The 22726-nt window shown below is 38.1% G+C and overlaps 2 protein-coding genes and 1 non-coding gene across 3 annotated transcripts; 1 reads left to right on the top strand and 2 right to left on the bottom strand.

Moving 5' to 3' along the window:
* Window positions 1-250: 250 nt before the first annotated feature.
* Window positions 251-16275, top strand: LOC134802641 (beta-1,3-galactosyltransferase 5-like). The gene is made up of 7 exons (XM_063775276.1): window positions 251-254; window positions 575-737; window positions 1656-1824; window positions 6222-6441; window positions 12364-12486; window positions 15808-16019; window positions 16231-16275. The coding sequence occupies exons 1-7, from the start codon at window positions 251-253 to the stop codon at window positions 16273-16275; spliced, it is 936 nt and encodes a 311-aa protein (XP_063631346.1).
* On the bottom strand, window positions 12173-12244 carry Trnaa-agc (transfer RNA alanine (anticodon AGC)). The gene has a single exon. It is a non-coding gene; the product is annotated as a tRNA-Ala (tRNA).
* Window positions 16276-21449: 5174 nt separating the features above from the next.
* LOC134802640 (uncharacterized) lies at window positions 21450-22406 on the bottom strand. Its single transcript, XM_063775274.1, has one exon. It carries the CDS (start codon window positions 22404-22406, stop codon window positions 21450-21452), a length of 957 nt encoding a protein of 318 aa, XP_063631344.1.
* Window positions 22407-22726: the final 320 nt, after the last annotated feature.

Here is a 22726-nt window from a genome sequence, read left to right as displayed (position 1 = left end):
AAAATATTCCTTCCATAACTTTCGTGAACAGAATAAATAAATCTCTACTAAAAAATAATTTACTTTGCTCCACAATGGCAGGTGTGGCTCACTCCGCGATTTCGTCGCTTTGCTACAGGTAGCTAAAAGTACATCCGTTCCACACCAATTTTGGTCGCCACCTAGCGGCCATATCTGTCCTGATCGTAACAGACGCGTTTTGTTGGAGAGTGAGTCTTCTGTACCTAGTACTATTATTTATTCTATGACAATGGGTAATTGTGCTCCATCAGATTTTATACAGAGTGGCCAAAAAATACTTTGCATTGCCGTTGCCAGGGAGGTTTTGGTATTATACTGAGCAACTTTTACTATGAGATCAACCCAGAAACCGCGAAAAAATAAATTTGGCTGTTTCATAAATTTTGGCTGGTCCATTTTCTATGGGAGGGTAAATTATTTTTTCGCGATTTCGGGGTTGGACCCACTAGTAAAAGTTGCTCAGTATAATCCCAAAACCTCCCTGGCAACGGGAATGCACTTATTTTTATGATTATGATGATAACATTATGATGATTCCATGAACATGTTTCAGCAAGGCGCAAATGCCTTCTCTTCGTGCTGGCCACACTGCCAGTTTTCTGGGTGTTCTGGCAGCTCAGCCATATGGACCATGCGCAGACCCCGCCGTCACCACCAGAGAAGAATCTTCACTATTTGCGGGCTAATAGGAGTTTGGTTCATTATTTGGACAATATGTGCGTACCTAGATTAGTGCCCTGAGCGACACCAGAGATTTTACATGAACTATTTTTTATCAAGAAAAAGGTAATTTTTATAGTTGGTCAAACCAAGTCAGTCAGTAAGAACCAGGAAAACTATACTCATCCTTTTCTTTTGGGTGCTAGTACTAGTGTAAGACAAAGATAGTATGATTCTCTCTGTCTATGATCGAAATGAGACAGTCCTTTGACAAACTACAATTAAAGGAAAAATGGTGAATTCGCCGCTTTGGGTGAGACTCCAAATTGCGACGTATCGGAATATCCGATCGTTCTTAATCAATCCAACTAAGTAGTAAAGTCATACTAATAGTAATAATAAAGATAGACTAATAGTAATAATAGACTAATAAGTAAGTAATAATTTCATAGAAGTTTGACGTTTAAAATAACAGTTGCACTGAGTGGGCTATCAAAATCGCTGCAGACTTTTCTTGGTAGGTATAACTCTAGTCGTCGCTATGCGCCTCTGTAAGGCGTGTACACAAAAAGAGAAAGGTCGGAGGAAATCATGAGGAAATACACCGTAGAAAATGAAAGAGAAACGAGAGATCCCGACAAATTGAGAATCCCCACTTTTTGAGTCTGTTAAAAAATCAAAAGAATTGAAGAGAAATGTATAACCATAAAGGAATTCTAGTAAACTTTTCTCAGCGTTTCTCGAAATAGTCTCAAACCCTATCAATATTTTTCCAACTGTCAACGGTAACGAAAGGATTGTGGAATCTCTTTATATATAAATGTGTCGTTCTCCAGTAAAAAGAACCACACTGTCGCTTGTCATAAGGACGCTCTGACAGCATTCGTATAAAGGCAAGCAAATGTCGTCCTTATGGTAAGCGACAAAGTGGTACCTTTTGCTTGATAACGTCACAAGTCTTCTCCTTTATCCAGAAACATCCTCATAGAACCATCATCGGTCTGCCAGAAGAAGGTCCCGGTGCTCGTTCTAGTGACCAGCACCCCCTCCCACTATCGTCACCGTGACGCCATCAGAAATACTTGGGGGAAGCACCAGGAGACGTATTTCTTCCGTGGTCTTACCCAGGATGATGATCGAATGGTGAGTATTTGTGTATTCCAAGAATTCCTCCTATGGAAAAGTTCCTTTCCTATGGAAAAGGACAATATTTACACAGATCAACCTAGTCCCACAATAAGATAAATAAGACTTGTGTCGTGGGTACTAGACGACGATATATATATCGACGCTGGAAAGGAGGAATTGGATAAGCGACATTTTCAGAGAAATTGAGTTATATACATCGTTGGAATCGCCAGATTTTTCTGCATCGAATGGACTAGGTTTCGTACCATCTGACGACTTTAGTGTCGCTTATCCAGTCGGTGATTTGGAGAATCACTGGTACATTTAAGTTACTAAACGACTTAGTTTACAACAATTTTTTGAAAAGTGGAGATTAGATGAAAAGTTATTCGGTGTAATGAACCTTAGAGTTTTTTACTTATTTGCCAGTTCAGCTTAAGCTTAGCTTGGATAATTTTGCCTTATGACAACTAACCTTTCACTGTCGGTTAACTATTTTTACCTGACCGAATTATAGCTTTCTATATCATACTAGGCGGGCCCGCGGCTCCGCTCGCGTAAATGAAATAAAGAGTTTGTCTTATGTTTCGTTAATTACCGACATTATTATGTAACTATTCAACCCTGCCAGTGTTCATAACTCTGTGATAGGGACTTCTTATTTGTAACCGTTATTTGGATAAATTAATTCGCAAATTTCTCAATAAATGATGTCATTTGATGAGATAAAATGATGGCAAGATTGTATTTTTGAAAATTATTATTTATTTTTATAAGCCCAGTCCAGTCAGCAAAAATGTTTAATTTCCGCCTTTAGACGAATTCGGATGACCACCGCCCATATATCGCCTATTCATACAAACGTAGGTAGTCCCCATTTTCCTTTCTGGACATAACAATACTTACTACGGTGACGCAACGATCCAAAAAGAGTCCAGCGGGCTCAGCACGGTTCCATTTTTATCGACTATCACTATGCGCGTCCCTTTCGCACTTACATACTTGTTAGAACGTGACAGGCATGGTGACAAGGGATAAAAACGCGACCGTGCTAAGCCGCCTGGGCTCCGATACCAGATCACGCCATGTTTCTCGGTCTTGCGATAGCTCTCGCCAGTCGCTATGGCCGAGGTTGAGCAGGTCTTGAGCAACGACGTCGTTTCTGCGGTACCTAGGACGTCCAATCGGGTGTCTCCCATTTCGTTGTCCCAAGTACGCTCTCTTCACGGCAAGATCCTCTCCCATCCTCTCTGTGTTCGAGCCACTGAAGCTAAGCCGCTTTGGTCTCTCCAATACCCAAATATATCGGAACACATCCTTATTTCTATGGCAACAAAGTTATATTACGATATATTTGGCTACTTTAGCCTGATCTATTTCATACTGATTGTACATTGGCTTCATGAATGTGTAGTTGCCATTAGATATATATCGTAGCCACCAAGGTCGCTCAAAAATATCTGAACATGCACTTTAAAGTTACATTATAATTTACATTGTTCAGACTTCAGATATTTGTGAATACCTCATCCACTCCGATATATCTGATGGTGACTTTCAGCAAGAAGAAAAATCGTACCTGGTCGAGTCGTATCATATTACGCGAGAAAACCTTTTCCAAATTGATTAAGTATACCTATCTCTAAAGTCATCCCTTGAACTGATGGACTTCATATTAACGTATCCACTTTGTATTTCTGGCCTATCTCGGCAGCCCGTTCCCCGGACGAATGGCAATGTTTGCCGAAGTCGAATTTCTTTTTGACTTGATTGACTGTGAATTCAAATTGACTCCGAATAATATAACTCAAAATAAATTTAAAACAACAAAATACAAATTATTAATAATATGATAATATTAATTTGATTGATGTCATATTTGGCATAAGTCACTCGTATGGGCGTACACTAAGGTTGAGGTTGACATCACTTTTTATATTACTTCGTATAAAAACACGTAGGAATAACTGTGTACCAACATGACAAACATAATTTAGATTACTTTACACCGAAATGAAACGAACCGAGAGTTGCCGAGAAATAGCCGATGTTCATACAATAAAGATTGTTATGAAAATTTCTTTTCTTTTTTGTAAATTAAATACGCGTCGAAAGCGGTAGTTTTTACGTTATAGTTCTATTCCCATATTTAGATAATTGATTTGAACAGTTTTTTCTTATCATACGTGCGTCGTATTCGAGTATTCTTATCATACGTGTCAAAAACTTTTTTAGAAATTTGTAAGGCGCCATCTCGCTTCTCCCTCGTTTTTTATCCCGTTCTGGTTTTTCAATTTTATATATATGATGGGTAAATTTACTTAACTGTCAAATGTGAATTATTGGCGTTTATCATTATTTACCTAATTTCAGATATAAAAATTTTGTCGTTTATCCCATTTTACCTGAAATTAGTTGGAACCTACCTAGTATTTTTTTTAACTTAAGTACTTTTTTTTGTTGTTTTTTTTTTTTCATAATATCAGAAAATGCCAAGTAACGGAAAAAAAATATTAATCTAAGGTATGAAAACGAATAGAAATGGTACACTTGTTATCTTAAGACTCGTTACATAACTTCTTATTTGAAATAAAGCTATACAAATTCCTTAAAGGGCGTTTTTTTATATGCGTAGGTATGACAATCTTCCTTGTGGTTGATAACTATAAAACTCATAGAATGTAGATGTATCATAGGTTGAATGTGTAGCATAAGCAGCTTATCGAGTTTGAAATTGCTCCTTAAAAAGTGTTAGATAATTTATCTTGATTTGTTTTTTGGAAAATTTTACGTATATACTTTTTTGCTTGACTATAAAATAAGCATACTTTGCAATAAGATAGTTTTTACTCGATCAATTCTGACACCAAATTTACCTTGGAGTTTTTTACCTGACTAATTTCTTGTGAAACATGTCGGTAAGATAAATTTACCTAAATTTATTTTTACGACCAATTTGCTTAAGCGACACTAAATTCTTAAATTACTCATTTGAAGGTAAAATAATAATAGGATAATGTAGAATACATCACTATAACCATATAAAATGTCTAATTTAGGAAATACGTCATCATTAGGAATTTTAATGATTTTTTTTAGAAAGTCTTGCAGTTTTTTGGCTCCCCCGTAAAGGTAGCTGCGTGTCGCTTATCCAATTTCTCCTTTCCAGCGTCGATATAATATACACATATATATAAATACTTATATACATAGAAAACATCCATAGCTCAGGAACAAATATTTGTGATGAACACACAAATAAATGCCCTTACCAGGATTCGAACCCGGGACCTCCTGCTTCGTATGCGGGGTCACTACCGACAAGGCTAGGAGGACGTTGGATAATAAAAACCGGGCAAGTGCGAGTCGGACTCGCCCACCGAGGGTTCCGTACTTTTTAGTATTTGTTGTTATAGCGGCAACAGAAATACATCATCTGTTAAAATTTCAACTGTCTAGCTATCACGGTTCGTGAGATACAGCCTGGTGACAGACGGACGGACGGACGGACAGCGGAGTCTTAGTAATAGGGTCCCATTTTTACCCTTTGGGTACGGAACCCTAAAAAGACTAAATAAAATCTACCCTCAAATGGCTCCTTAAGCCAGTTGAGGGTAGATGAAAACATTACATGATCAAATAATGTAGGTTAAAGTCAGGTCGTTCAGTGACTGATCCAGGCGGTTTTGTATTTGGTTGGTTAACCAATAAATGTTATAACTAGCCGAAAATGTACAAATTATTTGTTTAGGTACTTTTATTTAAATAGGTACCTAAAGATACAGAGTAGAGAGTGACATTGTCATAAAATTCCTGTTACGGCGAGAGGTATTTCATTATCATGCTTTATAAATACCGTGCTCGTTAGTAAGTCAGGAACTTAAACATGGCATTGATTTCGCGCCAATAATTAGAAAGTTACCAGCTCCTTTCAGTTTACGCATCCTTCTTACAGATACAGTAAAATACAGTACCTACATTTTGATTTGCCCAAGCTTGAATGGTTCGTCTTAAAATCACGACTATCCTAGTGTAAAAGTTCCACACATGGATTATAGTATGTCGATTTGTAGCTGGCCCCGAACTGCTAGTCCTTTGTCTGTTGTTAAGTAAACCGGCACGTGCTACTTACCTGCAAAAAAGGGTCTTAATTATTCTAATTGGCACCTGAGCGCCGGCTAGTCCAACGCTCAAAAAACCGGTGTAGGTGCGCTCTCCGATAACGCGCCTTGGTTACGCTGGATGACACATTTTAGACTGGTTCGACTCGCACTCAGTAACCGTAAATAATTACACGACCCTTTTTTTACAGGTAGAGGCACGAGCGGTTTTACTTAACAATAGACAATGGATTAGCGGCTCAGGGCCAGTTACAAATCGACAGACTATACCCATCATCCTGTTCGTTCCAGGCAGACGCCTACATCGAAGCGAAACAGCACAGCGACCTCATAGTCCATGAGCTCCAAGACCACTATCAGAACCTGACGCTGAAGGTGGCGCTGATGCTGCAGTGGGCCCTCCACCGCTGTCCGCGGGCAGAGTTCGTGTTCAAGACTGACGATGATGTGATGCTCAATCCGAGGACTTTGGAGACGGTGCTGGAGGATAATAACGGCGCCGCGTTGTTTGGTAAGGATTATTAATTACTAGCTGAGGTACCCGGCTTCGCTCAGGGAGCTGACATGAGAATTGTGTGGTGGTTGTAATAAAAGGATACACTTTAAAATATATTTAGGTATTTTTTTCTAACTACAATACCTATATACATTTTTTTTTATTTCCAGCATAGTCAATAGGGATAACTGGAAGTCTTTGTCGAAAATCTCCTGAGAGTATGAGGGCTTCGAAAAGTCCACAATGTTGTAGAATATTCCACAACATTTGAGAATGTTCTGGAACACTCCACAATGATCTAAGATCCTGGATTCTAGGCTATTTACGAATATTTGTCAACATTCCAAAATATTCCCGGAATGTTCTCGAACATTCGAACCTCACAACTGTCTTGCTTTAATATTTACCTCTACCAATAGGTAGCTTCAACCCTATACAAAAGGCTTCGAATGGTCCAGAATATACCACATTTGAAAGTATTCAGGAATGTTCCACAATGATCTAGAATGTTCTCGAATATTCGCCAACATTCCAGAATGTTCTGTAGCTCCACCCACACAAAAAAGGCTTCAAATGGGTCTAAATGTTCCAGAATATTCCACAACATTCGAGAGTGTTCTGGAATATTCCACAATGATCTGGGATGGTCTCAAACATTCGATAACATTCCAGAAAGTTCTGAAATGTTGTAGCATGATCTCGAATATTCTTGAATGCTCTGGACTGTACTATAAATGTCTAGAGAGTGAAATTATCTTCAAAAGCACGCCCTTCAGGTAAAAACGGGAATCTTCTTCATGGAAAGACAAAAAAGGCTTCAAATAGTTCACAATGTTCTAGAACATTCCACAACATTTGAGTGTGTTCTGGAACGTTCCACATTCTCATCCACAGGCAATTATTCTAGGCTATTTCCGAATATTCGTCATCATTCCAGAATATTCTGGAATGTTCTTGAACATTTGAAACGCACGACGTTACCACAATAGTTAGCTATGATCCTACAAAAAACCTTCGAATGGTCCAGAATATTCCACAATGATCTGGAATGTTCTTGAATATTCGACAACATTCTAGAATGTTCTAGAAATGTCTAGCCTCCGATACTCGAGACGGCATCGAATGTTCCAGAATATTTCACAACATTCGAAAGTGTTCTGGAATGTTCACATTGATCTAGAATGTTCTCGAATATTCGCCAACATTCCAGAATGTTCTGATATGCTGTGGAATGCTCTCGAATACTCTCTTTTTTTATATGTTATTAGTATGTATAAATTTTAGTGTCTCTCTCTTTTTTATGTCTGTTTTTTGTGTGTCGCTGGCGTATGTGTTGTCGTCTCATAGTTTTAAGTCAGGTCCCCACTGAAAACCAGCGCCACGGATTGCCGCGGCATTATGCTGAGTGGGGTCCTATTTTAGCGTCTAATGTTTTTTATGTTTGTATGTCTTTGTTTTCTAGATGTAATATGTTGTGGCGTTAAATAAATGTATTTTCTTTCTTTCTTCTTTCTTCTTTCAAATGGTCTGGACTGTCCAGAAATGTCTAGCCTCCGAGACGGCATCGAATGTTCAAGAATATTCCACAACATTCGAAAGTGTATAATAATGAAAATTTTAATACAGAAATGTTACTACTCAGTTGACGAGTTTTATAGAGATAATATTAATGAATTCGATATCACATATAATAATTGACCTTAGTCTGCATTGTTTTGTTATTTTGTTTTTGTCTAAAATTTATAAACAATTATGGAATTGTTTTGTTGATATTAAAGTGATGAATTTTGCGGAATATTATTTTTATTTTTTATTTCAAATGACTACAATTTTTACGATTTTTTAATTTACTTTTATGAATTTTGTGTAATTATATAATAATCCAGTGTAAATATAGCATGTACATACATCCTTGCTTTGCCCTAACAGGGCCCATGTGAAACTGTTTATAATATTGTGTAACATCTATATTACCATGGTCGCAATAAAGTATTATGATTATGTGTTCTGGAATGTTCACAATGATCTAGAATGTTCTCGAATATTCGCCAAAATTCCAGAATGTTCTGATATGCTGTTGAGTGCTCTCGAATACTCTCGAATGTTCTGGACTGTTCTAGAAATATCTAGCCTCCGAGACCCGATACACCTCACCAGGTACAAAAAACAAAAAACAACTGCTTCTGGGTCTCAGAGGGCGAAACTTACAGCCCTTATAACTTCATAAGCACACTCTTAAGGTAAAAACGGAAAACTTCTTCATGGACGGGAGATAGAGGGCTACCACCCCATATAGCTTCCTTGATCGTATCGGGACTCATTTCTGAGTTTTAGCGGCACGCACATTATACACTTTCTTTTATTATATATATTGAGTAAGACCTGTTTATGTTAACATATTTAATCCAAATAAATTATCATTATCATTCCTTTATCCATCATCCTCTTAGGCTAGGGTTTTTGTAATATGAATATAAAAGGATCATGCCGAATTTGGCCTACGATTCGATAAGCATGCTATATATACGATAAATTTAATCATATTTCTTACAATCTCATACATATATTAGATTCCAACGGACACTTCTTAGTAAATAAAATAAATTAAAGAGTAATTGAACCAAATCAACACATCCCTCGCCATTACATAGAATCAATGACATTTCATAAATGGACGTCCAGAGCCAAATAAAAAAGTATGGCAGCAAATTACTTTTCTTCGATGTTCCTGTTGATGCTAATAACGCTCACTTCAAAGAAAAACATTCATACCACTAACGACATACTGTTTTAAGCACTAAGTATCAAAATTGCAAAAAGAACTGCGATACAGTAAAAACTATTTATTCCAATGATTTTAATTGTAACATGCCCAAATGACTTACGTCAAAAGTGAATAGCGAACGAATATGGAACGAATAGAGTCGCTATATGGATTGTGTTTTCATATTAATTATTACATATTTATTTGATAGTATTGTATGAAATCTTGAATAAAACCTTATTTGATAAGAGTATGAATATGAATAATACGAAAATCGATTGAAACTTAAAAATACATTAAAATAAAGGAAAAAATATATATCTATTTTTTTTTATAAATAAACCTACAAAATAGGAATTCTAACTTCTTTGAAATAAATTAAGTTTATTATTAAGTGCCTTTTAGGCAAACATTTGTTTTTGAAACATTCTTTTTTGGAATGAGTTATTTATCGAATTTATTATAACAATCCTGTGATTGTTACTGTATTTCTTATCTCTCTGGAATTGAAGTAAATATGTTTACTTAAGTAATTGGTTTTGCATTTGATGCTATAACAATTTTTACTATAAAACAGCTCTAGTCTTTATACTCTATTCCGGTTCGCATGCTATGTCTTATTAATTTAAGGGTTAAGGATTATGTTATTTAAAAAAAAGTATTAACTTTTGTTCCTTGACAGCCTTTCAACGCCCAATATCATCGATATGTTTAAGTACACTATTTACGGCACCTTATTTCCTTGTAATAAGGCATAATAATATTTAACATGGCCCGATACAAGGCAGAATTCCTAACCTCAAAATCGTAAAGAAATTCCGCTTTTATAATGTTCTGTGAAGTGTCCGTGAATTTCTAATACCTATCGGGACTTCTATTTCATGTTTAGAGACTGATAATATATACCGCCCATGTTTAGCGAGTGTTGGGCCAAACTTGTATGGGAGCGGAACATCATCCTTTAAATATAAAAAAACTTACAAAACAATGCAAAAAATATATACTTAGTATTATACTAAATTGGTCTATAGTTTTTTATGTCATCGATTTGCCCTTTTCCTTTATAAATTGGTACAACTTTTACGTTTTTTAAAACTTGTGGATAAGTGCCGTTTTTAATTAAGAAGTTGAAAATATATATTAATTGTTGTAATCGGCAATGCGATTTTTAAAAGTTTTGTGGAGTACAACGTCATGTAGTTCCTTCCCAATATTTAACAGGGGAACCGCGAAAACCGAAATTAGCAAATTGCGGGGATCTTTCTCTCTTAAGAGCCAACAGGAGTGGTCATTTCTCCATACAAACGTACTCCTCGTTTTCCTCCGTGGTTTTTGAAGCTAGAGCAATGATTTTTTCAACACAGATTAATATTGTCAATATCTGTGTCGGACCATTTTGCTTTTTTTGATATTTTTGTTTTTTAAGGCGCTAGAGCCCTTCAAAAATGGCCAAAATGGCCTAATTGGCGTGGCATTCAAAACTGATATCAATTAGCCAAAAAGCAAAACGGTCCGACACAGATAATTTCATAATCATTTAGATTTCCAAATTTGGTTACGAATGGTTAAGTTTTGGAGGAGGAAACAGAGGAGTACGAAACCTCGATTTTTGAGATTTTTACGCAGGATTTTTCGCCTTGTCCTTATCGCACTACTTTTAGGTGCCGCTTCCTTTAGCGAGACGGGTATATTTATTTACCTAAAATATTTAAAACTCAGCTCCTGTTTCGTCTTAATCCAACGCAGTCGCAGACAATTATGGTTGGTGGCGCTTATTTCATCTCCAAGCTGGCTGGCCAGATAATGCCTAATATTTTTTTTGACGGAACTCACATTCCCTTCTCCTCTACTGTCAAGAACTTAGGCATTATCATGGATCAGACTCTTTCCTGGTCAGCTCACGTTACCGAGGTCAGCAATAGTACATTATTGTCGAGGCTCGGAAGTAGCTACTTGCAGGCTGAGGATTCGTTTTAAACGGACGACCTTGGGAGTCCGTTTAATTGAATCCGAAGCCAGCAAGTAGCCTTCCAGCCGAGTCATATATAGTGCTTTTCTCAAAAATGGTGCAACAAATATAAATATAATAGGAATATTTTACAGAAGCAACGTTCTTACATATATATTTTCACAGAAAAAAGTAGAAACAATTGAAAAAGTTTGCTTTGCCGCCTTTTTATTTTTTAAATTTTAAAATAGAAGTGTATTTTTCTGCCGAAAATACGCCAAGCTATTTGAGGCAGCTAAATAGTCGCGATACCAACATTATAATAATTATTACTAATCATCTGTTTGGCTGTTTAATGGGCCTGTGCCTTCATTTGATATGGCCATTTAAACTTTTAAAAAGTTTGGCACTCGACAAATAATGGAATTTGTATGCAACATTGCAGTCCCAAAATCGAGACTGCAATGTTTTTAACTTTTTAATTTTTGACTGACCATAAACTCCGCACTTCGCGACCAAATTTTTATACGGCAACGTCGACTTTGCCGTCCATTTTTGAGAAAAAGACTTTTCGCTTCACTGCACTCTCTGCGGCGCCTACAAAATTTTCTCCCACTTCGTACGAAGGTCATCCTTGCCCGCTCTCTCTTGCTTCCTCTTCTGGACTATGGGGACATCGCGACCCTGGACCTTAATGAGGAACTCCTTTATATTTTGCACAAGATTTATATTTTGGCCTGCGAAAATTTGACCATGTTTCATCGTTCCGTTATCAGCTTGAGTGGTTACCTATCCGCCGCCGTAGAGACTTGCACATCTTATCTCTACTTTATAAGGTGCTGTTCTGCCCCTCTTCTCTAGGTTGTAGGTAAATTGAGACGTTGCTAGGATTTGCGATATGTAGTAATAAACGATTTGTTACGATCGAATATTTTTTTGATTCCCTCCCAAGGATTATTACTATTATGAGATAATCTATAAATTGTAAATATAGATGTCAATCACAATGAAAAAACAAACGATGGACTCAACTCTGGCCAACGTGGGACTCGAACCCACATCCTTGGGTTGCTGGTCCAATGCGTTACCAATTCCGCCAGCTGACCATCCGTCAATCAACGCGAATTTAGTCATTGCAACTGTGACAACGTCATTAACGACATCTGATTATGAGAGAACTGAACATGAACTATGATTACCAAATTGCTATCCCTTTCTATTCCAGGGTACAAGAAAGAGAACATCGTACCGGACAGACGCGAGTACACCAAGTGGTACCTGCCTCGGTGGCTTTACAATGAAGAATTGATACCAGAATATCTATTGGGGTCAGGATATATTATTAATGGTAAGTTCCTTTAATCGCTGGTGGCCTAGTAAGTGCTAAGAGCGTGCGAGTTTCAATCCGGAGGTCCGGAACAAGGTCAAACCCCGGCTCGTACCAATGAGTTTTTCGGAACTTATGTACGAAATATCATTTGATATTTGTCAGTCGCTTTTCGGTGAATGAAAACATCGTGAGGAAACCAGATTAATCCCAAGGAGGCCTAGTTTTCCCTCTGGCTTGGAAGGTCAGATGGCAGTCGCTTTCGTAAAAACTAGTGCCTAATCATGGGATTAGTTGTCAAGCGGACCCGAGGCTCCTATGATGCCGAGATAACGCGAGGAAGAAAAAGATGGTAACTGTTAATGGGATTATTTTACTTCGATATTTAAAAATTATGTAGACTGTATTCAAACGAATTACGAGACGAGATACGAAACGATATACCGTGGAAATTAGGACAGGCTAGGTCAATTGGTAAAAGCACTCACCTTGCTGAGCTGTAGATGACGGTGCACCTCTCGGTGGAGGCTGGCGCAGGCTTCTCAGATCCTCGGCTCGTCCAGACTTACCTCGAATCCGAGTTACCTAGACCAGCGTGGACACCGAAACGGAGCAGGAGCAGTGCTTCTTCAACTGATTAGCCTTCCACAATGAGTACACACAGTTTACAGATGAAATTGAACCTTTTAGATCCTTTTAGATTATAGGATAATTTTACACAGAAACTTATAGAAACTATTACACCTAGTATTGTGTGTATGTGTTTACTGAACAAGACAATTCCTCTGGCAGTCCGTAAGATGGTAATTTATATAAAAAGATCCCGATGTCAGACCTAATCGAACGCGTTTGCTATGTCCAACTTGATATATTGACTATTATAGTGACTCTCAATTATATTCTACGTGTGAGATGGTTCTTACTATAGGGACCGTGCGCGTTGGAGGGTCTGCCATCTTGTGGCCTGGATCGGAAACATATGTGCACATGTACATTGCCAAAGCAAGTGCTACCATTTGTCGTTCTCGTTGGTACGTTTCCTTGTGCATAGTATGTTCTGCCATCTTGTGGGCTACATCAGAAGCATAAACGACACATTTACGCCTCGCGCCAAAAATCTGACGGCTCCTATGCTGCCCCCTATAGTTCATGCACGCGGCCTTCCGAACCATAAGCCTATATATATATTGTTGTGCCTTTTAAAACAGACTACAACAATACGAAGAGGAACGATTCTGACTTCAGCTTTCTTGGTATATATGTCGCAGTCGAATCGTATAATCCGCCGTATTACATTACGGCTAGCCGTTTTCAAAAAAAAGGGGCGTTTTGAAATGCGGCGGTTTAACGATTAGCCGGATTGAATGCGGCTGAATGAGAATCCGCCGGAATGTATTCGGCGCCATACGTTCTTCAACACGGCTAGCCGTAATGTAATACAGCGAGTCATTAGCCGCCGCTTTGACAGTTTATAGTTCCCATTTTTAACACCCGTGGCGCTGCCTGACAAACGCTGGGGTGTCCATCAAATCTGGAGTTCGTCGGACTGTTTCTTTTCAAAAAACATTTCCTTCGCAACTTAACTAGACGGAGCCCCGCTTCGCGGGGCTCCTATTTCTGTGTGGTTTGCCCTTCGAGCATCTGAAGCTACCTAACGAACCTAACCTACCTACCTACCTATTGATTAGTGAGACGTCCGTGAAAACATTACACTTTGGGGAAAAAAGCGTAGGTAGGTAAGTAGGTTAGGTTCGTTAGGTAGCTTTAGATGCCCGAAGGGCAAACCGCCCAGAAATAGGAGCCCCGCTTGCGGGGCTCCGTCTATTTAAGTTGTGAAGGAACTGTTTTGGAAAAGAAACACATGTAGTGCGGTGGGACCATGGTAAAAATAAATTAAATTGCAAACATTGTCAAACTCCGGTTACGTAGGCGACCGAAAGAACTGGTCACTCTACTATCTAAAATAGTAGTACGATGCGGCTAAACGTAGGCCGCCTTATTGAAGAACGTATCGCAATGACAATCCGGCTAATCGTCGAGCCGCCGCATTTCATAACGCCCCTGTTTTTGAAAACGGCTAGCCGTAATGTAATACGGCGGATTATACGATATGACTACGACATATAGATATATGTGTATTTATATGTAAGCGGTAATAATTTCAATCAACTTGTTTTAACATACCACATTTTAACTAATAATTTTCGGAATGCTATACTTAATTAGAGGAAGTGCTGCAAATTGTTGGAGAGAAGAGAAACCTACTGAGGACCATAGAGAATAGACGAGACAAAATGATAGGTCACTTGATAAGACACGACACTTTCTTTAAAACTATATTAGAAGGCAAGATTGAAGCTAGGAGAGGAAGAGAAAACCACGAGCAAGCTATACACAACAACTAAAAGCAAAAGCAAATGTCGTGTCTTACAGGGACCTAAAAAACCTGGCCGTGGACCGCGAAAACCGGCGCATACTCCACCGACAAGAGCCATGCTCTTAACTTTTGATGATGATGATACTTAATTACTTTAACCTCCTGAGTCTAAATGTACATTACAACTTTTCATGAAACAAATAAAGTGGCATTTCTTATGTTTGATTGCTTTTTAAAAGCGTATCCAGACTAGTAAATTTTTCGCCAATCTGTTTATTTAAATTGCCCGATCGAATTGCGGACGCAAACACCAATTTGGCTCGACGATATTGACCGATATTGCCGATAAAATGAGGTGCGGACGCAAGAATACCAATTTCTGACGCCAGTATTTTCGAACCGGGGTAATTATTCAATTTAGAGGGCTCTAATAACACCATAAATCTGAAATTGGTGATTAAATTGAAGATTGACGCCAATTTAATTTCTGATCAAATCGGTCGATTTGATCATCCCGTCTGGATACCGCTTAAAACAAACGAAATTCGTTCCAATTTACTTGTAGAACAAGGATCAAATTAAAAGTTGAAACTCTTTCTATGGTGGGTATTACGAGGTTAAAAACACTTTTTTTCTTATGTTCCAGAGAGAATAGATAGTATAGAGGGGTCCTGTCATAACTCAAAATGAAAACGTATAAAATTATCAAAAAGATGTATATATATGGATAAATGATTTTATTATTTTTATACAATTTTGACCCATGTTCATTCACTGATATCTGCTGATATCTATGTGTTAAAAGTTGTTAAATATGAAACGGTGTCGTCACGCCATCTAGCCGAGCATAGGCCAAAGGTGTGTGCGCCATCTATCCGAGAATGACTTTTTCTTGATTTCCGAGGCACGTTTTTTCCTTAGACTTTATTCATCTTATACGAAGTTACATATGTCTTTGGTTCCAGGTAAAAACCTAAAAGAGATCTTCAGCGCCGCCCTCCACATCCCTCTCATCAACATAGAAGACATCCACTTCACGTACCTCGTCGCCAAGAGAGCCCTAGGGCTCCCCCTCACCCACGACCGAAGACTGAGCCCATACAAACCTTGGATATTCACTTGTCCGTACAAAAACTACGCTTCCGTACATAGTCTTAGTCCTGAGGAGATGGATATTGTATGGTCGAAGATTCAAAGTTTAGGGGAAAGTCAATTTTGTAGTTATTTCACTAGTGAGTTATTATTGTATTATTGTCAGACCACAGATATGTAATATCCGCGACGGCCTAACGGTAAATAGGTACAGAGTGCCTACCGTAAACACCGAAGTTCGTAAATTGCGGGCATCTTTCTCTTTTACTCCCATTAAGGCGTAATTATATTGACAGAGAAATTGCCCGCAATTTGCGAACTTCGGTTTCCGGAAAAACTAAATAAACCATTAAAACAATAAACATACATTCAAAATAAATTTAAGCTTTCCCTTTAGTGGGTAACGGCAAGATATTTGCCGTCATACCACTCAGATATTTTATTTTTTTTCTCAATGAACGTGTTGTTAGTTACTTAATATAAATTTTGGTTCGCATAAGAGAATATACTCGTACCAATCTACGAAAAAAAGGAGAGCTGATAAACGTTATTCCATCCGTTGTTAAATGATGATTCTTAGGCCTGAACTTAGATTTTTAACTAATGCCTACATTTGAACAAAAATATTTGTAAATAAAATTTTCTTTGCTGGATTTATCCTATAGTCACAATTCTCTAGTTTCAGAGACAAGTTTGGCGATAAGTTTAAAGAAAAAAAATCAGTTTAATGATAATTAAAAAAAATGAAGACGGCAATAAATTTGCCACTATCCGTTAATTGTCTGGTGTTTATTAAAACAAAGGGTAGGTTAGGCTACTATTGTTATTGATTTATATATCGACGCCGAAAAGCAAACACGTAGTAACCCACACAAGCTCAAAAAAAAAATTATTGCATTTTTGGAATCTCCAATTTTTTCTGAGTCGATTGGTCGAAACCACGTGCCAATACGATGAAAAAGGAGGAAAATAGGAACTCACATTTTCTCGTTTTTCTTGAAATTTACTCAGCAAACACGCAGTAAATAGCAAAAAAAACTCAATATTTTAAATCATTGTATTTACAGCACTTTGAATTCCATACAATTACTACTTTTGTCATTTACAACCTCCATTGTTCTGAGCAAAAGTAGGTTACTACGTGTTTGCCGCTCATGAATGTGAATGTCTTGCAGTTACGCTATTTGACAGGAAATAATGTTTAGTCGAGTAGTGGTTTAACACAAATTCACATACTGTTAAAATTTGAGAGACTTGTCTTTAACTACGTTTACAAGGCTCAAGTAAAACTACCACTTAATAATTACTTCACTGTTGTAGGGCGTAATGTTTAAACTCCTGCGCCTTATTTCGTTTTAATGTGGCTATCGCGGCCATTACTTGAACGTTTGCGCCGTCACTCAGTGCTGTTCGGGGGGTGAAAGTGAGTCGACGTGTTTGTAATTAAGTAAAATATTACGGGGTTTTTGGTTAAAAGGATTGGTTTTATTTAAGAAAAGTAAGTTTTTTTTTCAATTGTAAGCATGTAAAATAGCAATTATTACGGTGTGTGTATCGATTTTCTGGTACTTAAATAAAATTTGCCGTATGTTATCTGGTGAAAGTTTGTTTTGTCTAAAGTGGACTTTTACTTTATAAGAGAATGTAGAAACCACTTTTTTTAATCAAACTACGTTGTTATACTTTGGTCAGATTTTGATCTCCCATTACGTTATGTCTTTTCCAAAGTGGACTTCTTATTTTTTAGTTGGTTTTACAATAACATTAAAAGATTTAATTATGTTCTTGAATATAAAACAAAGGTTATGTGCTTTGTTTGGTCTTAAGAATGCTCATATTGATTTTAATAGTTCAAATCATCATAATAAATGTTTTATTTTCGTTGATGAATCCTAGTAACATCTTCACATTTTATAAGTATACATTTGAAATGTTGTGCAATTTACTTTAATATGCCATTAAAGTCATAGGGTGTGGTAAAATTTTTGTCAATACATTTAATGCATTCTAAATTGCTTACAAGAAGAAATCAAATACTGTTACAGCATTTTGTTCACCCAAAATTCCTAAACCGCAACGTTTAAGACTTTACTACGGATATGTTTTGTCATATTCAAGTGGATTACTGCGTTTTTGCTGTCCATACAAAATTTAAGGAAATGTTATCCCATACATTTGGTACTGGCGTGTACTACGTGCTTGCATACTGCGTAAAAAATATCAAAACGTAGTAACCCACAAAATATGGACTTGTAACAACTTAAAATAAATAAATAAAAATTCGTTTATTAAAAGAAAGAAGATAAAATTACATAACTAGCTCAGTGATCCCACACTAGGCTAGGCCTGTGTCGTGGTGACCGCTCTACAGAATTACCAAGTACATGAACTTTTGGGGTATCCTCTAAACTAAAGTGCTTAGGTATATACATTGTATGCGAAGAAAAAGAAAAAAGAAATGCTAAATGAAATGCATGCAAAAAACTAAGACATACTATTACTAACTAATACAATTTTATATTATATTTACAATTTCAAGTGTGTACTAGAAAGTCGTGATGTGTGTCATGTGTGTGTGAGTATGATGTGAAGTGTTTGTGTCTGATGTGATTTAGGACCTGTATGAGCGAGCCTGAAAAAAGTGATTGTACTATGTGTAGAATTTAGACAACTCGTTTTACCATTTGCTCAGTTTCATGGTAGTTTAGACTATTTAACCAGTTGAAAAGTTTTCTCTTGGCTTCGGACAGGGATGCGCTCTTAATGTCACAATATTTTGTGACCACATTATATATATATGGATGGAAGTGACTGGGGAAACGTTTTCCAAAAATGGTATTGGTGCTCGGAACAGGAACTTTGTACACTCTTCTGGTTAACAGGTATGGATAATTTTGTGAAGCAATGGTGTTTCGATGTACCATGAGAGTAACCCTTTGAAACATAAGTTGCCGAACTGACAATACCTTCCACTCTTTATACAGAGAAGCAGTTGAGAATCGCCGAGGCTTTCTAAGCATTACTTTTAAGATAAAACGTTGAGCTCTTTCTAAGGCTATAAGGTACGAGCTAGCAGCTCCTCCCCAAACCGTGATACAGTACGCGACCACTGGTTGGCAAATGGCTGTGTATACTAATTTAAGTATATCTTTACCGGCAGCGTTTCTAAGCAGTTTCATAATATATATCAGCTTTCTAACCCTAGCGGACACGGCATTTATGTGGGCTTTAAAATTAAGTTTTTCGTCAAGGGTAACGCCTAAGTATTTTATTGTGCGGCAGTTATTGACACTATTGTTATTCGTACTCCCCGGGCCACTAGATGAGGGGTCTGTCGTTAATTTGATTTCAGGGCGGTGGCTTGGACGTGAAGCTGCAGTCTTATGAAAACAAAGATATTTGGTTTTTGAGAAATTTAAAGTAAGTAAATTATTTGCAAGCCAGTTAGTTACTTTAGCGAGCCCCCTCTCGGTAGCAGTGAAACATTTTTCCCAAGACGATTCGTGAAAGATGAGGGCAGTGTCGTCTGCATAACAGATAATTTCGGCGCCTATGAAAATGTCTGTTAAATCATTGATATAAATCAAAAATAGCGTTGGACCGAGAATGCTTCCCTGTGGAACTCCATAAGGAATATTTTTCTGAGCACTGACCAAGGCACCCAACCTTAAACATTGGCTACGATTTGTTAGATAGCTTTTAAACCAATTGAGTGCCGTACCTCTAATACCCGACAATTCGAGCTTCCTGAGCAAAATTGGAATCGAAACTGAATCGAATGCCTTGGCCAGGTCCAAGAAGACTCCAATGCACGCGTCACCTTTATCCAAATAGTTAGAAACAAGTCGAGTAAGCGTCGAGACAGCATCCTCAGTCGAGTTCCCATGCCGAAAACCGAACTGCCTAGAAGAAAGCATATTCTCTGATTCAAGAAATTTAACTAATTGATTATTAACGATTTTTTCAAAGATTTTGGACACGCTTCCTAAGAGACTAATCGGGCGATAATTACCTGGGCAGTCTTTAGAGCCGCCTTTATGGATGGGAATGACCGCAGCCACCTTCCAGTGATCCGGAAAGCAGCCAGTCGATAGGCTTAAGTTAAAAATGAAAGTCAGTGGCATAATTATATAATCCTTGATGTGCTTTAGTAGACTATTGTTAATATTGTCAAGTCCAGGTGCGCTGTCCGATTTAAGATTCCTAATCAGACTCTCTACCTCAGCCTCATCAGTAGGGCCCATGAAGAATGAATTCACCGGGGTTCTCTTAACGGTTACATTAGCCGCCAGGTTGCATTCTGTAGTTTTAAGCCGATTTAGGGTTTTACTAGCTAAATTGTGTCCTATCGAGGTGAAATACTTGTTTGAGTAGTTAAGAGAATCTTCCGCATTTGGCTTAATTAATGCAAGCTCAGAGGAGTGGTTTTGCTGCTGATGAGTAAACGTTATATCTTTAATCGTACTCCACAGTTTCTTGGGGTTGTTTGTATTATCAGCTATTCTTTTACGGTCATATTCATCCTTAACTTTACGTATTAGGCCTATGTAAAAATTCCTATATCTGGTATAAGTTAACTTGGATAGGTCACAGGTTTGATTTCTACGGTATTCTGAATGTAATTTATCTTTATGCTTAGAGCATCTAATAAGTCCTGGAGTCATCCAAGGTTTAAGAGCATGATTAGATCGCCTTATAATTTTAGCGGTTGTATGTCTCTTAACTATAGGAGTTAAAATATCAGAAAAAGCTTGTGCTGCTTCCGTTGCAGACGTCTTAGTGATAACATTATACCAGGATTCTTGACTAAGGTCCGTTTTTATAGCTTCAAAATTTAAAATATTTTTTGTCTTAGTGATTTTTGATATTTTAGTTTTGTCACAGGATCTAATACCCAGCATGACTATGTCGTGATCAGTAATATCGGATGCACATACTACCGATTTCAAGGCAAATTTCGATCTTACAAAAATATGATCGAGGCAAGTATTTTTCCTAGTTGGCTTATCTATTGCTGCAGTTAGTCCCAAGCTTGCGGTTAAATTCATTTAGATGAAATTGAAGTCCAAAAAATTTTGAACTTTGCATCCAATTTTGAGTAAGTTATGTTCATAAATATAAGATAGTTATGATTGTTGTTTTCAAAACTCGAATAATTTTCGTGTTTGCTTTCCGGCGTCGATATGGAGCAATAGCTTAAGGTGGTTCAACTAGGTTACTCAAAACTTAACTCACGCTAGATGGCGCCACTTTCGCAAAATTTCAGGTTTTATTTTTATGTGGAATGGTGTTTAGGTCTTTAGGAGGAAAATGGAAACTAGCGTAATATATTTTACTACATGACTATTTTATTACCAGTCGGTACAAAAGCTTAAGAGTAAGTGCTTAAAAACTAATATATCCTAGTCTAATAATTGATCGCGCCGGAGGGCCGACGGATTTGCGATGAGGGTTTTGTCAGGCGTTATTCTGAAGGCGTTCTTCAACATGCCCCCGCGCGCTGAAAGCTGGCCGTTTACGGGGTAACATCAGCATTCAGCAACGGACAAATCTTGGAGAATGCCCTTCTGACGATTCCATTGGCAGTGCGCACATCGGCGACGCGATTGATTCCATCTTGTCCCGGGAAAACTGAAACGATGCGGCCCAGCCTCCACTTCAAAGGGGGAAGATTATCTTCTTTCAGAAGAACCAGAGTGTTCTGGGATAAAGAGTCTCCGGCCGCTTGCCATTTGACCCTTTGCTGCAGATCTGAGATATATTCCTTACTCCAACGAGTCCAAAAGTGCTGGCGCAGTTGTTCTACCCGCTGGTAGCGCGTTAAATAGTTGAAGGAGTGATCTCGGTAATCAGGAGCTGGCAGCGCGGTCAGCGGACGGCCGATGAGGAAGTGACCAGGAGTTAGCGGCATCAGGTCGTCGGGTTCCGTAGACAGAGCGGTGAGTGGCCGAGAATTTAAAATTGCCTCGATCCTAACTAGTGTAGTATTAAGTTGTTCGTAAGTGAGATTGGAATTGCCCAGCACTCTGGTTAAGTGATGCTTTGTTGACTTTACACCCGCTTCCCAGAGACCGCCAAAGTGTGGCGCGTAAGCTGGCAAAAAATGAAAGTACGTTTCTTCATTGGACGCACTTTCGGCAATAGAATTGCAGTTGGATTTGAGGAACCTTGACAATTCGTTGTAGGCTCCAACAAATGAGGTCCCGTTATCTGAGTAGATATTAGCGGGTTTTCCTCTGCGCGACATAAATCTATTCAAAGCCATCAGGTAATTATTGCTTGTTAGGTCACCAACCAACTCTAAATGTATGGCCTTCGTTGTAAAGCATATGAATATGGCGATGTACACCTTTACTATCCTACAACCTCTTCCCTGACGACTAGCCGAGTTGATAGGGCCGGCGTAATCTACGCCTACATTGACGAAGACGTGGCCTTCGGGGGACAACCGAGTTTTAGGTAAATTACCCATTAAAGGGCTTAGTACGCGTCCCTTCATTCGAATACATTGGACGCACTGTCTGTAACATAACTTAGCCAAATTGCGTCCTCCTATCGGCCAGTATCGCTCTTTGATGGTGGCTAACAAAAGCTGTGGTGGTGCGTGCAATAAATGCTTGTGCTCGAAATGAAAAAGCAACTTAGTGAATTTGTGAGTGGACTGTAAGATGATTGGATGCTTTTGCTCATATGGAAATTCCGAGTTAGCAAGGCGACCACCAACGCGCATTATTGAGTTTTCGTCCAGAAATGGGTTTAACTTTAACAGTGGACTACCCTTAGGTAAATTTT

This window comes from Cydia splendana, chromosome 25, assembly GCF_910591565.1.
Source record: "Cydia splendana chromosome 25, ilCydSple1.2, whole genome shotgun sequence".
Classification (NCBI taxonomy): domain Eukaryota; kingdom Metazoa; phylum Arthropoda; class Insecta; order Lepidoptera; family Tortricidae; genus Cydia; species Cydia splendana.
This window is presented reverse-complemented; position numbering and strand designations above follow the sequence as displayed.

Coding starts and splice junctions, on each gene's coding strand:
- LOC134802641 (XM_063775276.1), top strand. Junction 738..1,655: donor GTTCATTATTTGGACAATAT/GTGCGTACCTAG, acceptor TCCTTTATCCAG/AAACATCCTCATAGAACCAT. Junction 16,020..16,230: donor GTCCTGAGGAGATGGATATT/GTATGGTCGAAG, acceptor TTATATTGACAG/AGAAATTGCCCGCAATTTGC.
- LOC134802640 (XM_063775274.1), bottom strand. CDS start 22,406: ATGGGTAATTTACCTAAAACTCGGTTGTCCCCCGAAGGCCACGTCTTC.